Here is a 17,585-nt window from a genome sequence, read left to right as displayed (position 1 = left end):
AATTTGCTTGTTAAACCACTAAATTTTTTCGAGTACCCTATTTTTGCCAATATTTTTAAAAATTACATTATTTTTTAACTTAACCCTTAAATTTGATTGAACATTGATGATTATTATTTTAAACTTAGACAAAATAAGCCTTGCGGTCTTCTCTATGAGAAGATTAAAATTAAAATTAAAAAATGATGGACAGGAAAGGATTGATGGAAAGAAAAAAAAAAAAAGAAAATAATAAAAATAATAGACAACGATGAAAATGGCAAACTGGAAGAAATTAAAATGCAGAAATAAAAATAGAAAAATGGAAAAACTGATATTAGGCCAAAATCCTTAGAGAAAATAACAAACTTTGAAATGCCAATATGAAAAGTATTACTTTCTAACATCATGGAATCTTAACGAAAAGCAATATAGAAAATTTTGTTTTTACTTTCTAATCTGCATCTAAAAACCGTAAAAGCCTATGGGAAAAAAAAATAAAAAATAAATAAAAATGTATTGACAAATAAAATATGTAATGCCAACAAGAGCATAGCTTTAGTGCTCGTACTATTGACCTCGAGGTTCGATTCTCCCACCCCACACTTTATTTACAATACCTTTAAAAAAAATAAATAAAATATGTAATAAATGTAGAGAGATAAGCAACAATAAGGTTAAAATTGTCCAAAAAACAGCTAAAATCTAATTATGAAATAATTCTAAATGTTAGGACAGTTTTGAAATATTAGATGTGGAATGAGCTATTTGACTAGATGTTTCTTCATTACCCCAAACAACCTGATGGCAAAATTTTAAATAATCTCAATGAAACCCTAATATCATGTCATTAAACATATCGAAATGAGAAAAAAAATCTACTTAATGTCATAAAAAGGAAAAAATAAGAAAATTATTAAAACTACATCAAAATAATTAAATAAAATATAAATAATAATTTGATGCCCTTGATGGTTCATATCATAGAAGATCAAACCTCATATTATCCTAAAGTTGATAGTATAAATTTATACTAAGTTATACTTGAAGCTCCCCTTCCATAAATTAATTAAGAAAATGCTTAAATAAAGAAAGAATATATTCTTTTTAAATTATATGCAAACTATATACGATTGTAATTTTGTATCTACCAAAGTCGTGTTCATGATAAAATTAATGGGTGAATATGTGATTTGTAGTTTATAAAAACACTTATAGCTCCAATTATAATTTGCACTGAAACTTAGATATAAATATTTTAGGTATAGAATTGGCGAAAATAAGACAACCTTAGCTATGTGAGTTGGACAAAATTGGAATGTAAAATATAATTTCATACATCTCTTTCAACAACTTAAGCCTCAAATCTCATTGTTGAAAGCTCAACTCTTCCACTTTTATTAGTAGTACAATCTATACAACAGGTCCTGCTCAAGTAAGGTCGTTGCTACTACTCTTTCATAAATCACAAGCATCTATAACCAAGATACAATTATATTTTTACCCATTGAAAAAGATGCAATGATAATCTAATAAAAAACAAAACAATACTAAAGCACCCCTCAGGTATTGAAGAGGTAGTTGAACACTAAAGCAATAACATTTTAGCAAAAGCCAAAACGATCTAAATTCATTAGAAGATCAGCTCACACAGGCAATTGATTCATCCATACTGTTGTAGAATGAGCTCAATTTTGTAATGGCAAGTGCCTCACCGAACAATGACGCTCTTGTCGATTTTGAGATACGGACTTCCACAAAGTCACCAACCACTGCTTTCCGTTGTCCATCATAATCACCATCTCGATGTGGAACTGCGACATTAATGAACGAAACTCTATGACCTCTGTCGCTCTTGCCAATCATCTCTGTCTCTGGGGCTCTCTTGTTTGGTCCTTCCACAAGCACCAATTGGACACTGCCAATCTGCGAATCATAACACCGTCCTGTACTGTTCCGAAAAGTTTCAATGAGTTCAGTAAGTCTTCTCTGCTTCACTTCCTCTGGAACGTCATCGACATAGTTCCGATGGGCATGAGTCTTTTCCCTCATGCTATATGCAAACAAGTAAGCCATATCGTAACCAACTTCACTGATCAGACTTAGGGTGTCGGCATGTTCCTCTTCGGTCTCCCCACAAAAACCTATAAATTGGAATGAAAAATGATACATCAAGACAGCAATACCACCAAGTGCATTACATTAGAATTAATAAAGTGGAGAAATAATAACAGCATTAACCATGTAATAAGTCCAGTACTATTAAGCCAAGCTACTTTGCTGGAAAATTAAATATGACATGGATCCAACTCAGTAAGTTATGCAACAGTATCAAACCAGGTTATCTGACATGCCATCTCCGACAAACGAATTTGACAATGTTCTTCAGCAGAGAAAGAAGGATGCTCAAAATTTCTTGCTACACCCCCACAATAAAAATTATTAACTAAATCAAAGAAGGATGAGATATACATTGTGTTGTGTGAATAACATAGTGACACTTATTTAGTAAATCAAATGTCATATAAGCTTTCTTATCTGAGCGCCAATATCAACATTACAGATTTTTCTTTTCCTTAAACAAGGATGTTAGATTACCGAAATTAGGGTTATCTTGTTATTGTAAATATCTTTAGTTTTGTCATTTATTGTCTTTTTACATTCTTCTAATTAGGTCACTCTTGTATTCTTGTATATATATGTGTGTGTATATATATAGTGAATGGAATAAGATATTCTAATTCTCTCGGACCTAAAAGTTTCGCATGGTATCAGAGCCTTAGGTTTTAAGGTTTTTGTGAACTTTAGAGTTTGGTGTTTAGAACCTGGTTGTGTTTCATCTAGGGTTTTGAGAACTGCTTAAGTCTACACTTTAGGTTGCCATCATTTGTCGCCGTCCACCGCCACCGGTACAAATTAGGTCACTGTTGATCGCTATTTTTTTAACACCACCCATTCCAACAGAGAGCCCAACCGTTGATCTACAAAAGTATAAAATCCGGTGTTGATCTGAGCAGCATGTGAACCTCACATGTCGCCGCCAGTGTCTGTCATCTGTTTCAAGTCGTCTTCGGTGGTTTTAATCGAAATCGTGTATTCCTCCTACTAGTTTGTGTGTTTGGACTATATCTTCACTTATTTGTGGTTTGTCGATGGAAAAGTCTCTTTGGTACCATAGGGTTTGGTTTAATACAGATTTTTTTTAGATTTTAATCTATATTTCTGTCCTTTTTAGGTTATGGCTAACAAGAAAACAGTAGTCATGTACGAGATGATTCTGATGGTGTCAAAAGTCACCGAATACAAGTTGAATGGAATTAATTATTATTTATTGAGATCAAATGTTCATCATTTTATTGGGAACATTGAGGTGGATGATCATATAACTGAAGAGACACCAACTAATGCTTCTACAAAGATTTGGTTGAGGGACGATTCAAGAATGCTTCTACAAATCAAGAATTCTATTGAGTGTGAAAATTTGGATCAGTTAATCACTATAAATTTGTTAAAGACGTATTGGAATTTTTGGATTTTCTCTATTCTGGGAAAGAGAACATCAATAGAGTATTTGAGGTGCGTAAGAATCTATTTCAACCTGACCAAGGAGAGAAATCACTTACAAGTTATTTTATGGAGGTGAAAAATACATGTGCAAAATTCAATGCCTTAATGTCAATTAGTACTGATCCCAAAGTTTTGTTAGCTCAACGTGAAAAATTCTTCATCATGAGTTTTTCAATTGGCCTTGCACCTAAATACGACATGGCCAAAGATCAAGTGTTGTCGAACTCAAACATCTCATTATTGGAAAAGGCTTATACTTGAATACTTCATATAGATAAGTCACAAGTAGTTATATCATTTGATTCTAATAGTGCTTTAATTGGGCATACAAATGACTATAGGGGTAATAAAGGGGTTTATTCAAATAACTCCAAAGGTTATCCCAATACTTAAAGACCAAATTTAGGAGATGTTATTTGCTATTATTGTCATATGGCCACACGAAACGTGAGTGCAAGAGATTGTTGAAAAAGGGTCAAAGGGTGTCATCTGCATGTATAGCTTCTTTGCCTGACAATCTTGAGAAGTCTATTACAATTTCTGCAGAGGAGTTTGCTAAATTTCAATAGTATCAAGAGTCATTGATAGCATCATCTTCAACTCCATCCACTTCTTATACTCCCACTACTGCCATTGCAGAAATAGGTAACACTATAAATGTCCTATTTCCTCCACTTCATAATGGATCATTGACTCTGGAGCTACAAACCATATGATAGGTAACTCTAGTCTATAATCTAACACTCCGCCTCAGGATATTGTGTTTTTGTTTGTGGTAATTTGATTTCTTGGAAGAGTAAGAAACAAAATGTGGTGTCACGTTCAAATGTTGAATCAGAATATAAAACAATGGCACAGTCCATGTGTGAATTGGTGTGGATATACCAACTTGTAGAGTTGGGATTTGATATCACAACACCAACAAAGTTGTGGTGTGATAATCATGCAAAACTTCATATCGCATCTAATCCAGTGTTCCACGAGAGAACAAAACATATTGAAGTTGACTGTCATTTCGTACATGAAAAAACTCAAAGAGGTTTGGTATCTACAGAATATGTGAAAACTAGAGAGCAATTAGGAAATATCTTCGCGAAAGCTTTGAATGATGCATGTATAGATTATCTATGTAACAAGTTGGGCATGATTAACTGTTAGGAACCTGCTTCACTTGCACTCAACCAAGTTCCCAAACAAGCCAACAGACAAAGAGCAAGTATTACAAATATGGATATATTTCAGAAAAGAGTAGGAAATCCAAATTACAACCCAAGAACAATCAGAAGATCCATAGAAAGGAATACAATAAACGAAACACTTGCAAGGAAAGAAAATAATACTCAGGGTTGTCACTCTCCTCAAAAGCCTTACTCTACTTTTTACCGAAAAGATATCCTCCGACAATTCCTCCCCATTCCTTATATAACCAAACAGTGGTCCCCTTTCTCTAACAAATTCATACGTCCCACTATTTCTGCAGGTAGAATATTAGGTAAATTCCCAGATTTGCCCCTCCTTTGGTAAGTATGAATTATCGATGGCCTAAAAATACCCCCTCCTTGAGATGCACCTTGTCCTCAAGGTGAAGTGTGGGAAATTGTTCAGTCATTTGATGAATAGGCTCTCATGTTTCCTTGCTCTCAGGGAGGTTCTTCCATTTCACCAACCATTCATTAGTTGCGAGTTCCCCATTCCAACGTACTCCCAATATGGTCTCTAGTACAATTTGTAGTTCGAATTCCTCTGTCAGCACCAGGGGGTGATGTTGAACCTGTGTTTGCCACCCAATTTCTTTTTCAGCTGTGACACATGAAAAACATCGTGTATATTGACTTCTTCTGGTAACTCCAACTTATATGACACCTCCCCAATTTGCTCTAGAACTCTGTAAGGTCTATAAAAAAAACAAGGGGAAAGTTTTTCGCACCTTTTCTTTGTCAGGGAACGCTGTTTATATGGTCTAAGCTTTAGGAACACCTCGTCCCCAATCTCAAAAGTTACTTCCCGCCTCTTCAAATCAACTTTTTTTTCATTCGATTTTGGGCTATCGCCAACTGTTCCTTCAAATCTCGAGGCTGCATCTCTTGCCATCAGTTTCTGCTCGACAATGTCATTAGAAGTCTTGTTCTCTCCATATGAGATGAGTGGTGGAGGCACACGCCCATAAACTGCCTGGTATGGGGTTGTTTTTGTAGAAGCGTGGAAAGTTGTATTGTACCATAGCTCGGCCCACGGTATCCACGTGCTCCATCGAGTAGGTTGCTCGTTGCAAAAACAGCATAAGTACGTTTCCAGGCAGTGATTTACCCTCTTCGTTTGTCCATCAGTTTGAGGGTGAAACGTCATGCTTCTCTTCAGTACCGTCCCCATTATGGTGAATAGTTCCCTCCAGAAATTGCTGAGGAAAATTTTATCTTGATCCGTTATTATGGTCTTAGGAATCCCATGGTGTCTAACCACTTCTTGCACAAACAGATCTGCGACTTCCTTAGTTGAAAACGAGTGTTTAAGGCATACGAAGTGAGCATACTTACTCAAGCGATCGACCACCACCATAATCCATTGTTAGATCATCCCATATCTGATAAGGAATAGGAAGGGGCTATAACAATCTGACTGGAGAAGTTGCTTCGACTTTGTTGCATTGGCATGTTGCACATTGTTCTAAATATTTCTTGACGTCAGACTTCATCCCTTGCCAAAGCAGCTCGTCAGACATTCTTTTATGTGCGAAGGAACACAGAATGTCCTCCCACAACTGAGTCATGAAACGTGTGGAGCAATGCTGGAATTAGTGAAGAAGAACTTGAGAGTACCAATCTGCCCTTATATAACAGTTTCCCATGTCTTAATTGATAATTAGGTACTCCCTCTGAATCAATCTTCAGGGTGTTTATAATTTGTTGCAACTCCTCATCCACTTCTACTTCTTTCAAGACGGTGTCCACCTCTACTAGGGCAGGGGAAGATAACACTAGAATCTCGACGTCTGGAGGTATACGAGACAGGGCATTTGCTACTTTGTTTTGTAGCCCGGGCTGATAAAGGATATCGAAGTCATAGCCCATTAGCTTAGTTAGCCAACGATGGAATTGAGGCTGCACTTCCCGTTGCTCTAGTAGGAACTTCAATGCCTTCTGGTCCGATATCACGGGCGAATTTGTTTCCCAATAAATAGTGTCTCCATTTTTGTACATACAGAACTACTGCCATCAATTCCCTTTCATAAATTGACTTCCCCTGAGCTCCTCATTTTGTGACAAAACTACTTCTAACCCAAAACCTGAGGCATCCGTCTCTATGACAAATGATTGAGAAAAATCCAGAAGTGCTAACATTGGAATGGTCACCATGGCTGTCTTCGGCTCATTGAAAGCCTTGGAAGCTGTCTCGTCCCACCTAAATGAATTTTTTTGTAACAGCTTAGTCAGTGGTGCAACCGTCTCCCCATACCCCTTCACAAACCGTCTATAGTACCCTATCAATCCCAAGAATCCCCTTAATTCAGTCACATTCTTAGGTCGGGGCCACTGTAACATCACCTTCACCTTCTCATCATCTGCCTCCACCCCGTGTTGTGATACCCAGTGCCCTAAAAATTGGATCCTATATTGACAAAATACGCACTTCTTCCTATTCGCAAATAAATGATTATCCCTCAATACAGTGAAAACGACTACTAAATGTAACTCGTGGATGTAACTCGTGGATGGTGATGTAGGGGTTGTAAACTAAAATGTCATCAAAAAATACCAGGACGAACTGGCGGAGGAATGGCCTAAAGATCTGGTTCATTAACGACTAAAATGTTGTTGGAGCATTAGTTAATCCGAACGGCATGACTAGGAATTCATAATGCCCTTCGTGGGTGTGAAAAGTCGTTTTCTCGATGTCCTCTGGCCTCATTCTGATTTGGTGGTATCCTGAATGGAGGTCCAATTTGGGATACACTGCTGAACCATGTAATTCGTCCAACAACTCTTCAATAACCGAAATGGGAAACTTATCAGCTCTGGTCACCTGGTTAAGCTTCCGGTAATCAACATGGAATCTCCAGCTTCCGTCTATCATTCGCATTAGCAGCACTGGGCTCATGTAAGGGCTGTGACTAGGTCTAATGATTTCTGCTTGTAACATTTCCTCTACCAATTTCTCGATTTCTTCCTTTTGGGTGTGCCCATACTTGTATGGCCTCACGTTGACCAGTGCTTGACCTTCTTTAATCACAATCTGGTGATCTACTGTTCACCTTGGGGGAAGGACTTTCGAACTGCCAAACACATCCTCACTCTCTTCCAATAGTGCTTGGATCATTACTGAAAGGGTCTCCACACTGCCATCAGTTGATTCCCGAGCTATCTCTGCCTCCCCTTCAATCTCCGTATTCTGAAACTTGATTAGAAATCCCTGGTCGTCTTCCTCCATATCTTGGTCAGAGCTTTTAGAGTTACTTCTGATGTAGTGAGCGATGGGTCTCCCTGAAGGGTCACCTATTTATCGTCCACCGCAAACGACATTGTGAGGGACAGCCAATGCACCCCCATGAACCCCATTGTGAACCAAGCACTACATCTCTAACACCACATCCATCCTCCCCAGATTAATTGGAAGAAAATCGACTGTCACCACAAGTTCGGATAGGTTCAACACTACTACCTTACTCCGATTCCTCTTAACATAGCTCCATTACCAATGATTACTCCATACTTGGTTGTCTCTGATAGAGGAAGTTCCAGTTCTGTCACAAGTCGTTGATGGATAAAATTGTGGGTGGCCCCACAATAAATAAGTACTACTACTTCTCTTGCTCTGATTGTCCCCTTTAATTTCATCGTTCCTTGTTTAGAAAATCCCAGCATCGACTTTAATGAACTTTCTGCATCTTCCATGACCTCGAATGTGTTCAGCTCTGGGGTGATTTCAACCTCTGTCGTCTCCTCCTTTGAGTTAGATTCGTCATTGGTGATAAATAACATCAACTCTCGATTCTCCTTCACCTTGCATCGGTGACCTAGCGCATATTTGTCATTGCAACGAAAGCAAAGTCCCTTCTCAAGCCGTTCACGGTATTCCCCGTCTGACAGATGCTTCATCAGGGGATCCCTCTTTCCGAAACTTCCCTTAACAGGTATTGATATCTGACGAGTAGCACCGATTTCAGCCCCCTTGGAGTTTCCCTTACTCATGGGATGGGATTTAATTCCCAATTGGGCCTCTCCCTTAATGGGCCCAGCATCACTCCACTCCTTCATGGCTAACTTCCGGGCTAGGTTATAGTCATTCACCAATTAGGCTTCCCTCATTCAGGCCTCCAAGCCTACTAGCCGACGACTAATCACCTCAGTCTGTAGCTTCGATTCCAAGCCGTTCAGAAAGGTGTCCTTCAAGACGTCCTTTGCCATGTCCAGTAATGGTGCAGAATATGTAACAAATTTCTTGACGTAATCGGCGTAGGTGCCTTCTTGCTTGATCTTTAGTAGGCAAGCACCCAAGCTACCCTCTGCAATGGATCGAAAATGCTCAAACATTCTCTTTTTCAAATCTACCCACGACCCGATCGGTTTCCTCGTGTGACTCCATCGAAATCATCCACCTCATCCGGCCCAAAGCTTACCACAGCAACCTTTACCTTCTCTACGTCGCTCAACTCATGTATCTCAAAAAAAAAAATGCTCCGCCCTGTAGGCCCATGACTTTGGGTTCTCCCCGGCGAAAACTAGCATCTCCAGTCTTTTATATTCTCCCTCATCATTACTAGTCCTTTGGACGGCAGCCGACTCCCCTTCAACCATCTTCCTTTTTTATTTCGAGTGTGATCCCTCAACCATTTCGGAGACCTCGCTCTTCTTCATCAAGCTATTTTCATGGACTTCCTCGACCAGTTTCTCAAAGCTCTTGCAGAGGCCGACTATTATCTCCTTTATTTCAGCTATATCCTTCTCGTTCACTTCCAACCTTTCCTCCACCTACCTTTGCGCCATTTGCCTTGTTCGCCCAAGGATGTTAGGGTTCTGATACCAATTTGTTAGGAACTTGCTTCACCTACACTCAGCCAAGTTCCCAAACAAGCCAACAAACAGAAAGCAAGTACTACAAATATGTTTATATTTCAGAAAAGAGTAGGAAATCCAAATTACAACCCAAGAACAATCAGAAGATCCATAGAAAGGAATACAATAAAGGAAACACTTGCAAGGAAAGAAAATAACACTCAGCCAATTCGAGAGGGTTGTCACTCTCTTCAAAAGCCTTACTCTACTTCATATAAAAAAGCTATCCTCCTACAATTCCTCCACATTCCTGATATAACCAAATAGTGGTCCCCTTTCTCTGACTAATTCTTATGTCCCACTATCTCTGCAGGTAGAATATTAGGTAAATTCCCAGATTTGCCCCTCATTTGGTAAGTATGAATTATTGGTGGCCTAATATTAACATATATGTTCCAACTTGAGGGGAGTGTTAGATTACCCATATTAGGGTTATCTTGTAATTGTAAATATCTTTAGTTTTGTCCTTTATTGTCTTTTTACATTTTCCTAATTAGGTCACTCTTGTACTCTTGTATATATATATATATCTCTTTAGTGAATGGAATAAGATATTCTAATTCTCTCAAACCTAAAAGTTTCACCAAGGATAACCGTGAAAGTTCACAATTTTGGATATGTTAGAAGTTATAAGATTTATATAAAGAGAGCCAATATTCTAGGGATCAAAACGACAGTTGAATCCAATATATAACAGAGAAAAGCAATGACAATGTGGTCCACCAACAGATAAATTCTAGAAAAATTAGTAGTTTTACAAGTACTGTAAGATAATGTAGGGAAAAATTGAATGAAAGAACATTAGCCAGTTAACTGCCTAACAAATCAGCTAGTGTTTCAAATGAAGCTTAGACTGTTCCACATATTTGCAATCTGATTGCAAACATTTCATTATAGGTAAAATGGTTAAGGATTATTGAAGATTATTGTAGCTTTGAACCTTAGTCTATTTTCATTTTATCAATGAAATGTTTCGTTTCCCTCTTAAAAATAATAAAAAATAATTAAAAAAGAAAAGAAAAGAAGAGAAGAGGGGTTAAGGACAAAAAGAAAAGAAAGGAGTTATTAAAAACAAAGAAGTTCTACATCATGATCCATCACTGCCATTGGCTAGGCACTTCAAAGGAATGCCGTACTAGCTGGTTGGTTAGGCACTTCTAACTACACAATGGTACCAATGTTTCATATACAAAATAACCAATATCTAATCTAAGATATTATAGAAATTTTATTATAGGAAAAATATTATAGAAGTTGAAAAGGCCCACTTACCACAAATGAAATCACTAGTTATTCCCACATCCGGAATGATTGATCGAATCTTGTGCACAAGATCCAAGTAAGCCTCTCGGGTATATCCCCTACGCATTCTTTCGAGAACTGTGCTATTCCCACTCTGAGCAGGTAAATGGATGCTTTTGCAAATGTTGTGCCTGTCTCGCATTAAATAAAGGAATTCATCAGGAAAGTCTTTAGGATGTGGCGAAGTGTATCTAAACCTCATCTCAGGAAATTCGGTGGATAGACGATCTAAGAGATCAGAAAAACGCAAACCCATTTTCTTAACCTTGGCTATGGTGGAAAATCCATCACTGAGTTTCCAATTAGTTCCTGGTTCTACGTCTGCATTCTCAGCGGTATCATTATAGCTGTTAACATTCTGACCAAGAAGAGTAACCTCTTTCACACCTTCTCTATAAAGTTCTCTAACCTCACACACAATTGATTCAACAGGACGTGACCGCTCTCTGCCCCTGGTGAAAGGAACAATGCAGAATGAGCACATATTGTTGCAACCTCTCATCACAGATACAAATGCAGTGACTGAATTTTTGGATATTCGTACTGGACTTATGTCAGCATAAGTTTCTTCGAGAGAAAGAAGTGTGTTTATTCCCTTTTGACCATAATCTACTTCATCCAATAATCGTGGTAGATCTCTGTAAGCATCAGGTCCACAAACCACATCAACCATCTTGTCTGCATCTAATATCTTATCTTTCAACCTCTCGGCCATGCACCCCAAAACAACTACTTTTGGAGGGTGCTGAGACTTAGACCTTCCTATGGCAACATTACTTTTCCATTGTCTCTTCAGAAACCAAAAGTAATTAAGTCTCTGCCACACCTTCTGTTCAGCATTGTCCCTGATAGCACAAGTGTTGATAAAAATGATCTCTGCAGTCTCAGGAATGTCAACAGTTTCACTGTATCCAGCATTTTTCATGATAGATAGAACAACCTCCATATCATTAATATTCATTTGACACCCATAAGTTTCATGATAAATACGACCTCTCAAAGGGACTTCAGAAGCTGGTAAGGATCTGGTCAAGAATAAAAAGAAAAGAAAGGTTCAGATTTGGCACATAATTAAACTGTATTACTTGAGATGGAAAAACTTTGTTAAATATATTCTCTCTCCATGGAAGATACTGACAATAGAGAAAAATGAGGGCTGCCAACCATTGTGAAAGCTATACGAGATTACAGAAAGTACTCACAAGAAGCATTAAATATAAGGGGAGATTAGATACAAAAGTCCATAGCTAGAAAGCCACAATTAAAGGCTGCAACACGAAAGTTTTAAGACCTCCGAAATACATGAACAATGTAAATTCCTTCAAATATTCTCTCCTTCCTTTACAGCCAATTTGTTATCACCTTCATATGATTTTGCCAATCAAGAAGCCTTTTGTAACCTCGTGGCTTTTTGGGATAACTCATCTCCCTTTTTCTTTATATTAGCTTCGTCATGAATATAGTTTCAGTTTGCTAAAAAGAAGGAAAAAAGGGGAAAAAAAGGTAACAATTTTTTTTTTTAATGAAACATTTTCATTGATGGTATGAAACTACAGAAGGGGAGACCCCCAAAGAAGAGTTACAAAAGACCTTTCCAATTGGAAAGGAGCATGGTAAGACTATAGTGGTGAAATAAGGGGGAACAACGATACCAAGTCAAAACCAAATTAACTATAGGGGATTTCTTTTTTTGGTAAAAACTATAGGGGATTTCTTGATCTTGGAAAATTCTTCGATTCCTTTCTTGCCATAAATTCCAGCAAAAGGATCTCATAAAATCCTCTCTAACCATCTTTCCCTCCTTTTCGAAGGGGTTTCCACCAAAAGGTATATGAGAGGAGGAGATTAGGATCATCCGGGGGGACAGCTTGCCAATTGAACGTAGAGAGAATGTGGTTCCAAAGGATCTAGCAAATGAACAAGAGACCAAAAGATGACCTTGAGAATCAGATTGTTGTTTGGACATATAACACCATTGTGGACACAAAAACCATATGGGGCAATCTTCTTTGAAACCTATCATGAGTTATGGCTCCGTGTGATAGCTCCCATAAGTAGAACTTTAACCTTTTTTGGATAGTGCCCTTCCAAATCAAATCATAACCAGGCAAAGGAGAATCTGTGTTGGGGGGACAATATTACACAAGAGAGATCTGTTGGAGAAGGTACCATAATCCTTTGTCAGGATTATGGGATAAGGTGACTGTGGATAAGCATTGTGTAAGAGCTCCAAGTTCTTCAATTTCAAAATCTCTTTAATTTCTTCTCAACCTCAAATTCCAGAAGCCCATCTCTGCGCTGCAGAATTTCTTGACTGTCTTGTGACAGATTAAAAATCAAGAGAAATTGTTTAGTAAAGGGGGCATCACAAGCCAAGTTTATCGTTGAGATGGGTGGTTCCATATTTTGCATCAACAATTTTCCTCCAGAATGCCCTCTTTTCAGATTGGTACGTACCACCAAATCCATTTAGAAAGGAGGGCTCTGTTTTGATCTTTCAAGCTGTAGAATCCAAGCCCACCTTCCTTCGTGGGAATAAGGAGATTGTCCCATTTAACAAGATGAAGATCTTTGCCATCTTTGTTACCTTTCCATAGGAAGCTTATCAATTTATCCATGATGTTAGTCACTTTGGTTGGCATTTTGTAAATGACGTATAATAAGTTGGAAAATTGGTGAGAGTGGCTTGTATGAGAGTGTCTTCCCCTCTTTGAAATGTGATTGTTTTTCCGTAAGAGGAGCTTTCTTTCAATCTTCTCAATCATAGGCTCCCAGAAGCGTTCTGGGCTGTCTGTTAAGGGTGAGACCAAGATTAATAGTAGGCCAAGACCCAACTTTATGACCATATTTGTTGGCTAAAGTGAGCACCTTCTCATTCTCCATATTCAGACCAAAGAATTCGGACTTCGGTGATTAAAATTGAGACCAGATGCCACCTCAAAAAGCCAACAATGTTGAACAAATTGTCAGTATATGTTCATCTTTATAAGAAAAGAGAACAGTGTTGTAACTTCTTATCATTGTCCAAACGCTCCAGTAAAGCACCTCGAAGGGTAACTTCTTATCATTATCCCATTCAAATCAGCATTGGAGTGAACAATTGGGGTCCCACACCATTCAGATTCAAAAATGTTTGGTTACAACATCCCCACTTTGTTCCTACGATTGAATACCAGTAGCTCAACACTCCTTTAAGGGGCTGTCCCAGACATGAGTTTACAAAACTCAAGGGCCTTAGAGTTTATACAAAAACTCAGGGGCCTTAAAATTGTTATTAATGAATGCAACAAATTCACATATGGGAGTATTAGCAATTAGAGGAATCGACTTCTCGGGAAATTAGCTTTTTTGGACTCCATGGATGAATCTGGAACTCTACAGCCTGCCCAATTGCAACAAAGCATATATTGAAGGTCAACTGCTTTCTTTAGCTATCAACGAAGAAGCATTGTGGAAAAGCTGCAAATTAAAGTGGTCGGAAGAAAGGGATGTTAATTCCAGGTTTTTTCACTATGTGGTTACCGCCCAAAGAAGGAAAAGCTCCATCATATGGTGCTCTCAGCCGATGGCAGAAACTTAGTCACAGATCAGAAATGGAAGGGGCATTCCTTCGTTTTTATAAAGAATTATACACTAAAAAAAGAGAGATACCTGCCAATTAACCTCAACTGGGAGCCTATTTCTACCAAACAAGCTGAAGACCTAGAAAAAAAAATAATAACCTCAATAAGATTATATGCCTTGTATGCCCTTTTATTTGTTCATTTTCTCCCAATGAATGTTCTTCATTTTTTTTATAAAAAAGAACAAATAAACTTTCCTAAGATTAAATCAAAGGGTGCCTCTGTCTACAAAAAAGTGGCCAAACAGAATTTGATACATGGTTTTTGAAGCTTATGCGGTGCATGCCAAGAGATTCTAAAATCGCTGAAAATATACCATTTGCTAAAGCAAAAGAAATAAGAAAAGAGGAGATGGCCAAAGTCTTCCCCATATTTTCCTAAATCAACACAACAAGGAACCCTTATGCATTTTTTTAAAGAACATAAGAGGTTAGCAAACAATTGACAGCCTTGACTCTATCATGATCATTGATCCATTAAAAACCTATGGTACGAGGACAGAATTTAACATCCTTTGAGACGGTTACAATCCAAATAATCTTGGCCAATTATAGATAAATGTCAGTCCTGCTATTAAAGAGGTGAGGATATAATAATGTGCAAGAAAATTTCCAGACTGGACAAAAATGAAAAGGCTTATACATACAAGGCCCATAAAATTCAAAATAAGAAGAAAGGGAATCACAAAATTTTCTAGCAACAGACACTCAAATGGAGGTGGTAAATCTAACCAATGACCACATCTCCCCCCACAACATCACCACCCACCCCTAAAGATCTTCATGTGCATTGTGGAGTTTCAACATCCATATTGCACATGACAAACCAATTTGATAATAAAGCTTTGATAAGGGATTCTTTTTTTTAACCTTATCATTGGTGTTCTGCCTCCATAACTAAGCTACTCAAAAACATTTTGATCTTCTCACACATAAATTTTGCTAAGGGAGGTGAAGGATTTAGAGGACTACAAATGCCAATGTCAGTGGTTCAATCTGCAATCCAACATGATCAATAGAGGAGGTGGTTGAGAGAGGCAGACCCCCATTCTACAATCTCTATGTCTTTAAGGTATCTGCACAAATTGAGATCCCAAGTCTTATTAGATGGATTCTATACTTCTTAAAGACGAAAGTAATGTTATAGGGAAACGGTTAATCCTAAGGTAGTATCTTTAGTTTATGAAAATGGAAGGTTAAGAGTTGATAATATGAGGGAAATAAATGAAGCAAGATGAGATCCTCACTCATCCCTTATTAAATACAATCAAATTCAACTTCTGTTTATACATGCCATTCTCATAGATGCCCTACATTTAGGTTCTCTCAGATGTAGCGTTTAATAAATTGCTCTCCATATTCGTCCTCATAACCTCATAACTAAATTGTCAAAGTCCCAAACACCAAACTGACGTAAGTTGAACATTCAATAAGCCTTTTCTTTCTTGCAGGTTCCCACCAGACTCAAACGGTAGATTTTCAGCCCTCTATAACATCCGGCGTCCAACTTAGAGTGCTGCCCCTAGCGTTAGCAAAATAGAGCAACTAAATTGGAGAACAACAATTCACACTGTAAATAGAAGCATACTCGGTGTTCAAGGATTAGCCCTCGTTGACTTCTGTGCCTCAAGCAGCCCAAACTTGTACATAAAAAATTATACTATGTTATTGCAGTAACAACCTTAAACGGCATAAACTTCAAAATCGGTTATCAGAGTAACAAACAACGTCCATCCGTATACACATAATGATTCAACATTTCAGTTACACATAGGTTAGCTCATCGACCTCTTTTAGGCCTCCCAATTACAACATACACATTAATAAATATATCTATATCACTTCACAATTTTCAAGAAGAAAACGAATAGAAGAAAATGCGAGTTAACATTTGTAAAGAAGTTTACAGTCTTACTCGGTCCCATTTTTTCTCTGAACCCAAGGTTGCTCAGGCGAAATAGAAGGCTTCAATTCCTCCGATTTGTATACTGACCCAGGTGCAGCTGTAGCTGCAATAAACCCACCACGAAAACTACGAGTCCTCCGAGGTAAAGACCCAGAAAGCGGAATTGCAGTGGCCGTAGAAGCAACATATCTGGCTGAAGAAGCTCGGAAATAGGTCCTGGAGGAGGAGGAGGAGGAAAACTTGGAAAAGGGTGAAGAGTAGAGAGCATAGCCAAATTTGAAGAGAAGCGAAGCGGAAGAAGTGGGTTTGAGGATAATGGTAGTGGAGGAAGAGAAAGGAGGGGCTCTGAGAACGTAGAAGCCCATTTGAGCGACTGTGGATGGGGAGAGACTGAGTGAAGTTAATCGATGATTGTTTTCGATCGTCCATTGTAGAGTTTTAGTCCCTCCATATGATTTTGGAGGCAAGTTAGGGAAATTGACCAAATTGATTTGTCAATTTCGAGCACTAAGGTTGAGTGGCAAATTTAATCATACGATAGGAAGAAAGTTTTAATTTAGTTCCTTCGATTTTTTTACATAAATTAGTGGAAAAAAGTCTAACATCACATTGGCAACTTAACAAAAGCTACTCAAAAAAGTTAACCACGAAAAAGCAATACTCGTGAGCCCTGTGTGCAAGGGTGTGAATCGTACAATTCTAGTCACAGCGAACAAAACAAAAATTGACGGAGATGAACAAAGAGTGTAACTTCCAAATCTCTTCGATCTTGTGAAGGACTTCTAAAAACAGATCCATCTCCTTCTTGGTCATGTCAATTAAGAGCTCACAACCAGGAAAAAAAATGTTTAGATCATTAACCCCATTTTGAATAGCAAGATTTAATCCTTCAATTACTCCATGAGCCTCAGCACAAATAGGCAACAAATATAGGTCCAAGAAATCATACGTGGTGCATTGAATCCCTGTCGACTCATCAAGTAGAATCGAATCGAAACATGTTACATCAATCCCCGATTCCCCTCCATACAAGAAGCATCAACAAACATGATAAAGGATCTTGGCGACCCAAAAGGGCATAACCCAATCCCCCCAACTGCTCATCCAGCTTAGGCACACCACACTGCAAATACACATTAATATAATCAATAACTCATTC

The 17,585-nt window shown here is 38.1% G+C and overlaps 1 protein-coding gene across 2 annotated transcripts; it reads right to left on the bottom strand.

Annotated features, from left to right (window-relative positions):
* Positions 1 to 1,323: 1,323 nt before the first annotated feature.
* On the bottom strand, positions 1,324 to 16,940 carry LOC120077798 (CDK5RAP1-like protein). Of its 2 annotated transcripts, XM_039031837.1 has the most exons (4): positions 16,436 to 16,940; positions 14,550 to 14,600; positions 10,869 to 11,923; positions 1,324 to 2,123 (listed from the first exon to the last, which is right to left on the bottom strand). In XM_039031837.1, the coding sequence occupies exons 1-4, from the start codon at positions 16,789 to 16,791 to the stop codon at positions 1,621 to 1,623; spliced, it is 1,965 nt and encodes a 654-aa protein (XP_038887765.1). In that variant the 5' UTR covers positions 16,792 to 16,940; the 3' UTR covers positions 1,324 to 1,620. The 2 variants fall into 2 exon arrangements, with proteins under 2 accessions (XP_038887765.1, XP_038887766.1); XM_039031838.1 differs by lacking the exon at positions 14,550 to 14,600 and having other exon boundaries at positions 16,436 to 16,937.
* Between the last annotated feature and the right edge of the window lie 645 nt (positions 16,941 to 17,585).

Source organism: Benincasa hispida, chromosome 5, assembly GCF_009727055.1.
Source record: "Benincasa hispida cultivar B227 chromosome 5, ASM972705v1, whole genome shotgun sequence".
Taxonomy (NCBI): Eukaryota; Viridiplantae; Streptophyta; class Magnoliopsida; order Cucurbitales; family Cucurbitaceae; genus Benincasa; species Benincasa hispida.
Note: the sequence above shows the minus strand (reverse complement) of the source record. Positions and strands in the feature narration are given on the sequence as shown.

What these genes read in the sequence shown, in the direction of transcription:
- LOC120077798 (XM_039031837.1), bottom strand. Translation starts at nt 16,791, where the DNA reads ATGGGCTTCTACGTTCTCAGAGCCCCTCCTTTCTCTTCCTCCACTACC. An exon ending in CAGTTGAGGTTAATTGGCAG is followed by an intron (nt 11,924 to 14,549) that starts GTATCTCTCTTT and finishes ATTCTTGACCAG; the next exon opens with ATCCTTACCAGCTTCTGAAG. An exon ending in AACTAGTGATTTCATTTGTG is followed by an intron (nt 2,124 to 10,868) that starts GTAAGTGGGCCT and finishes TCCAATTTATAG; the next exon opens with GTTTTTGTGGGGAGACCGAA.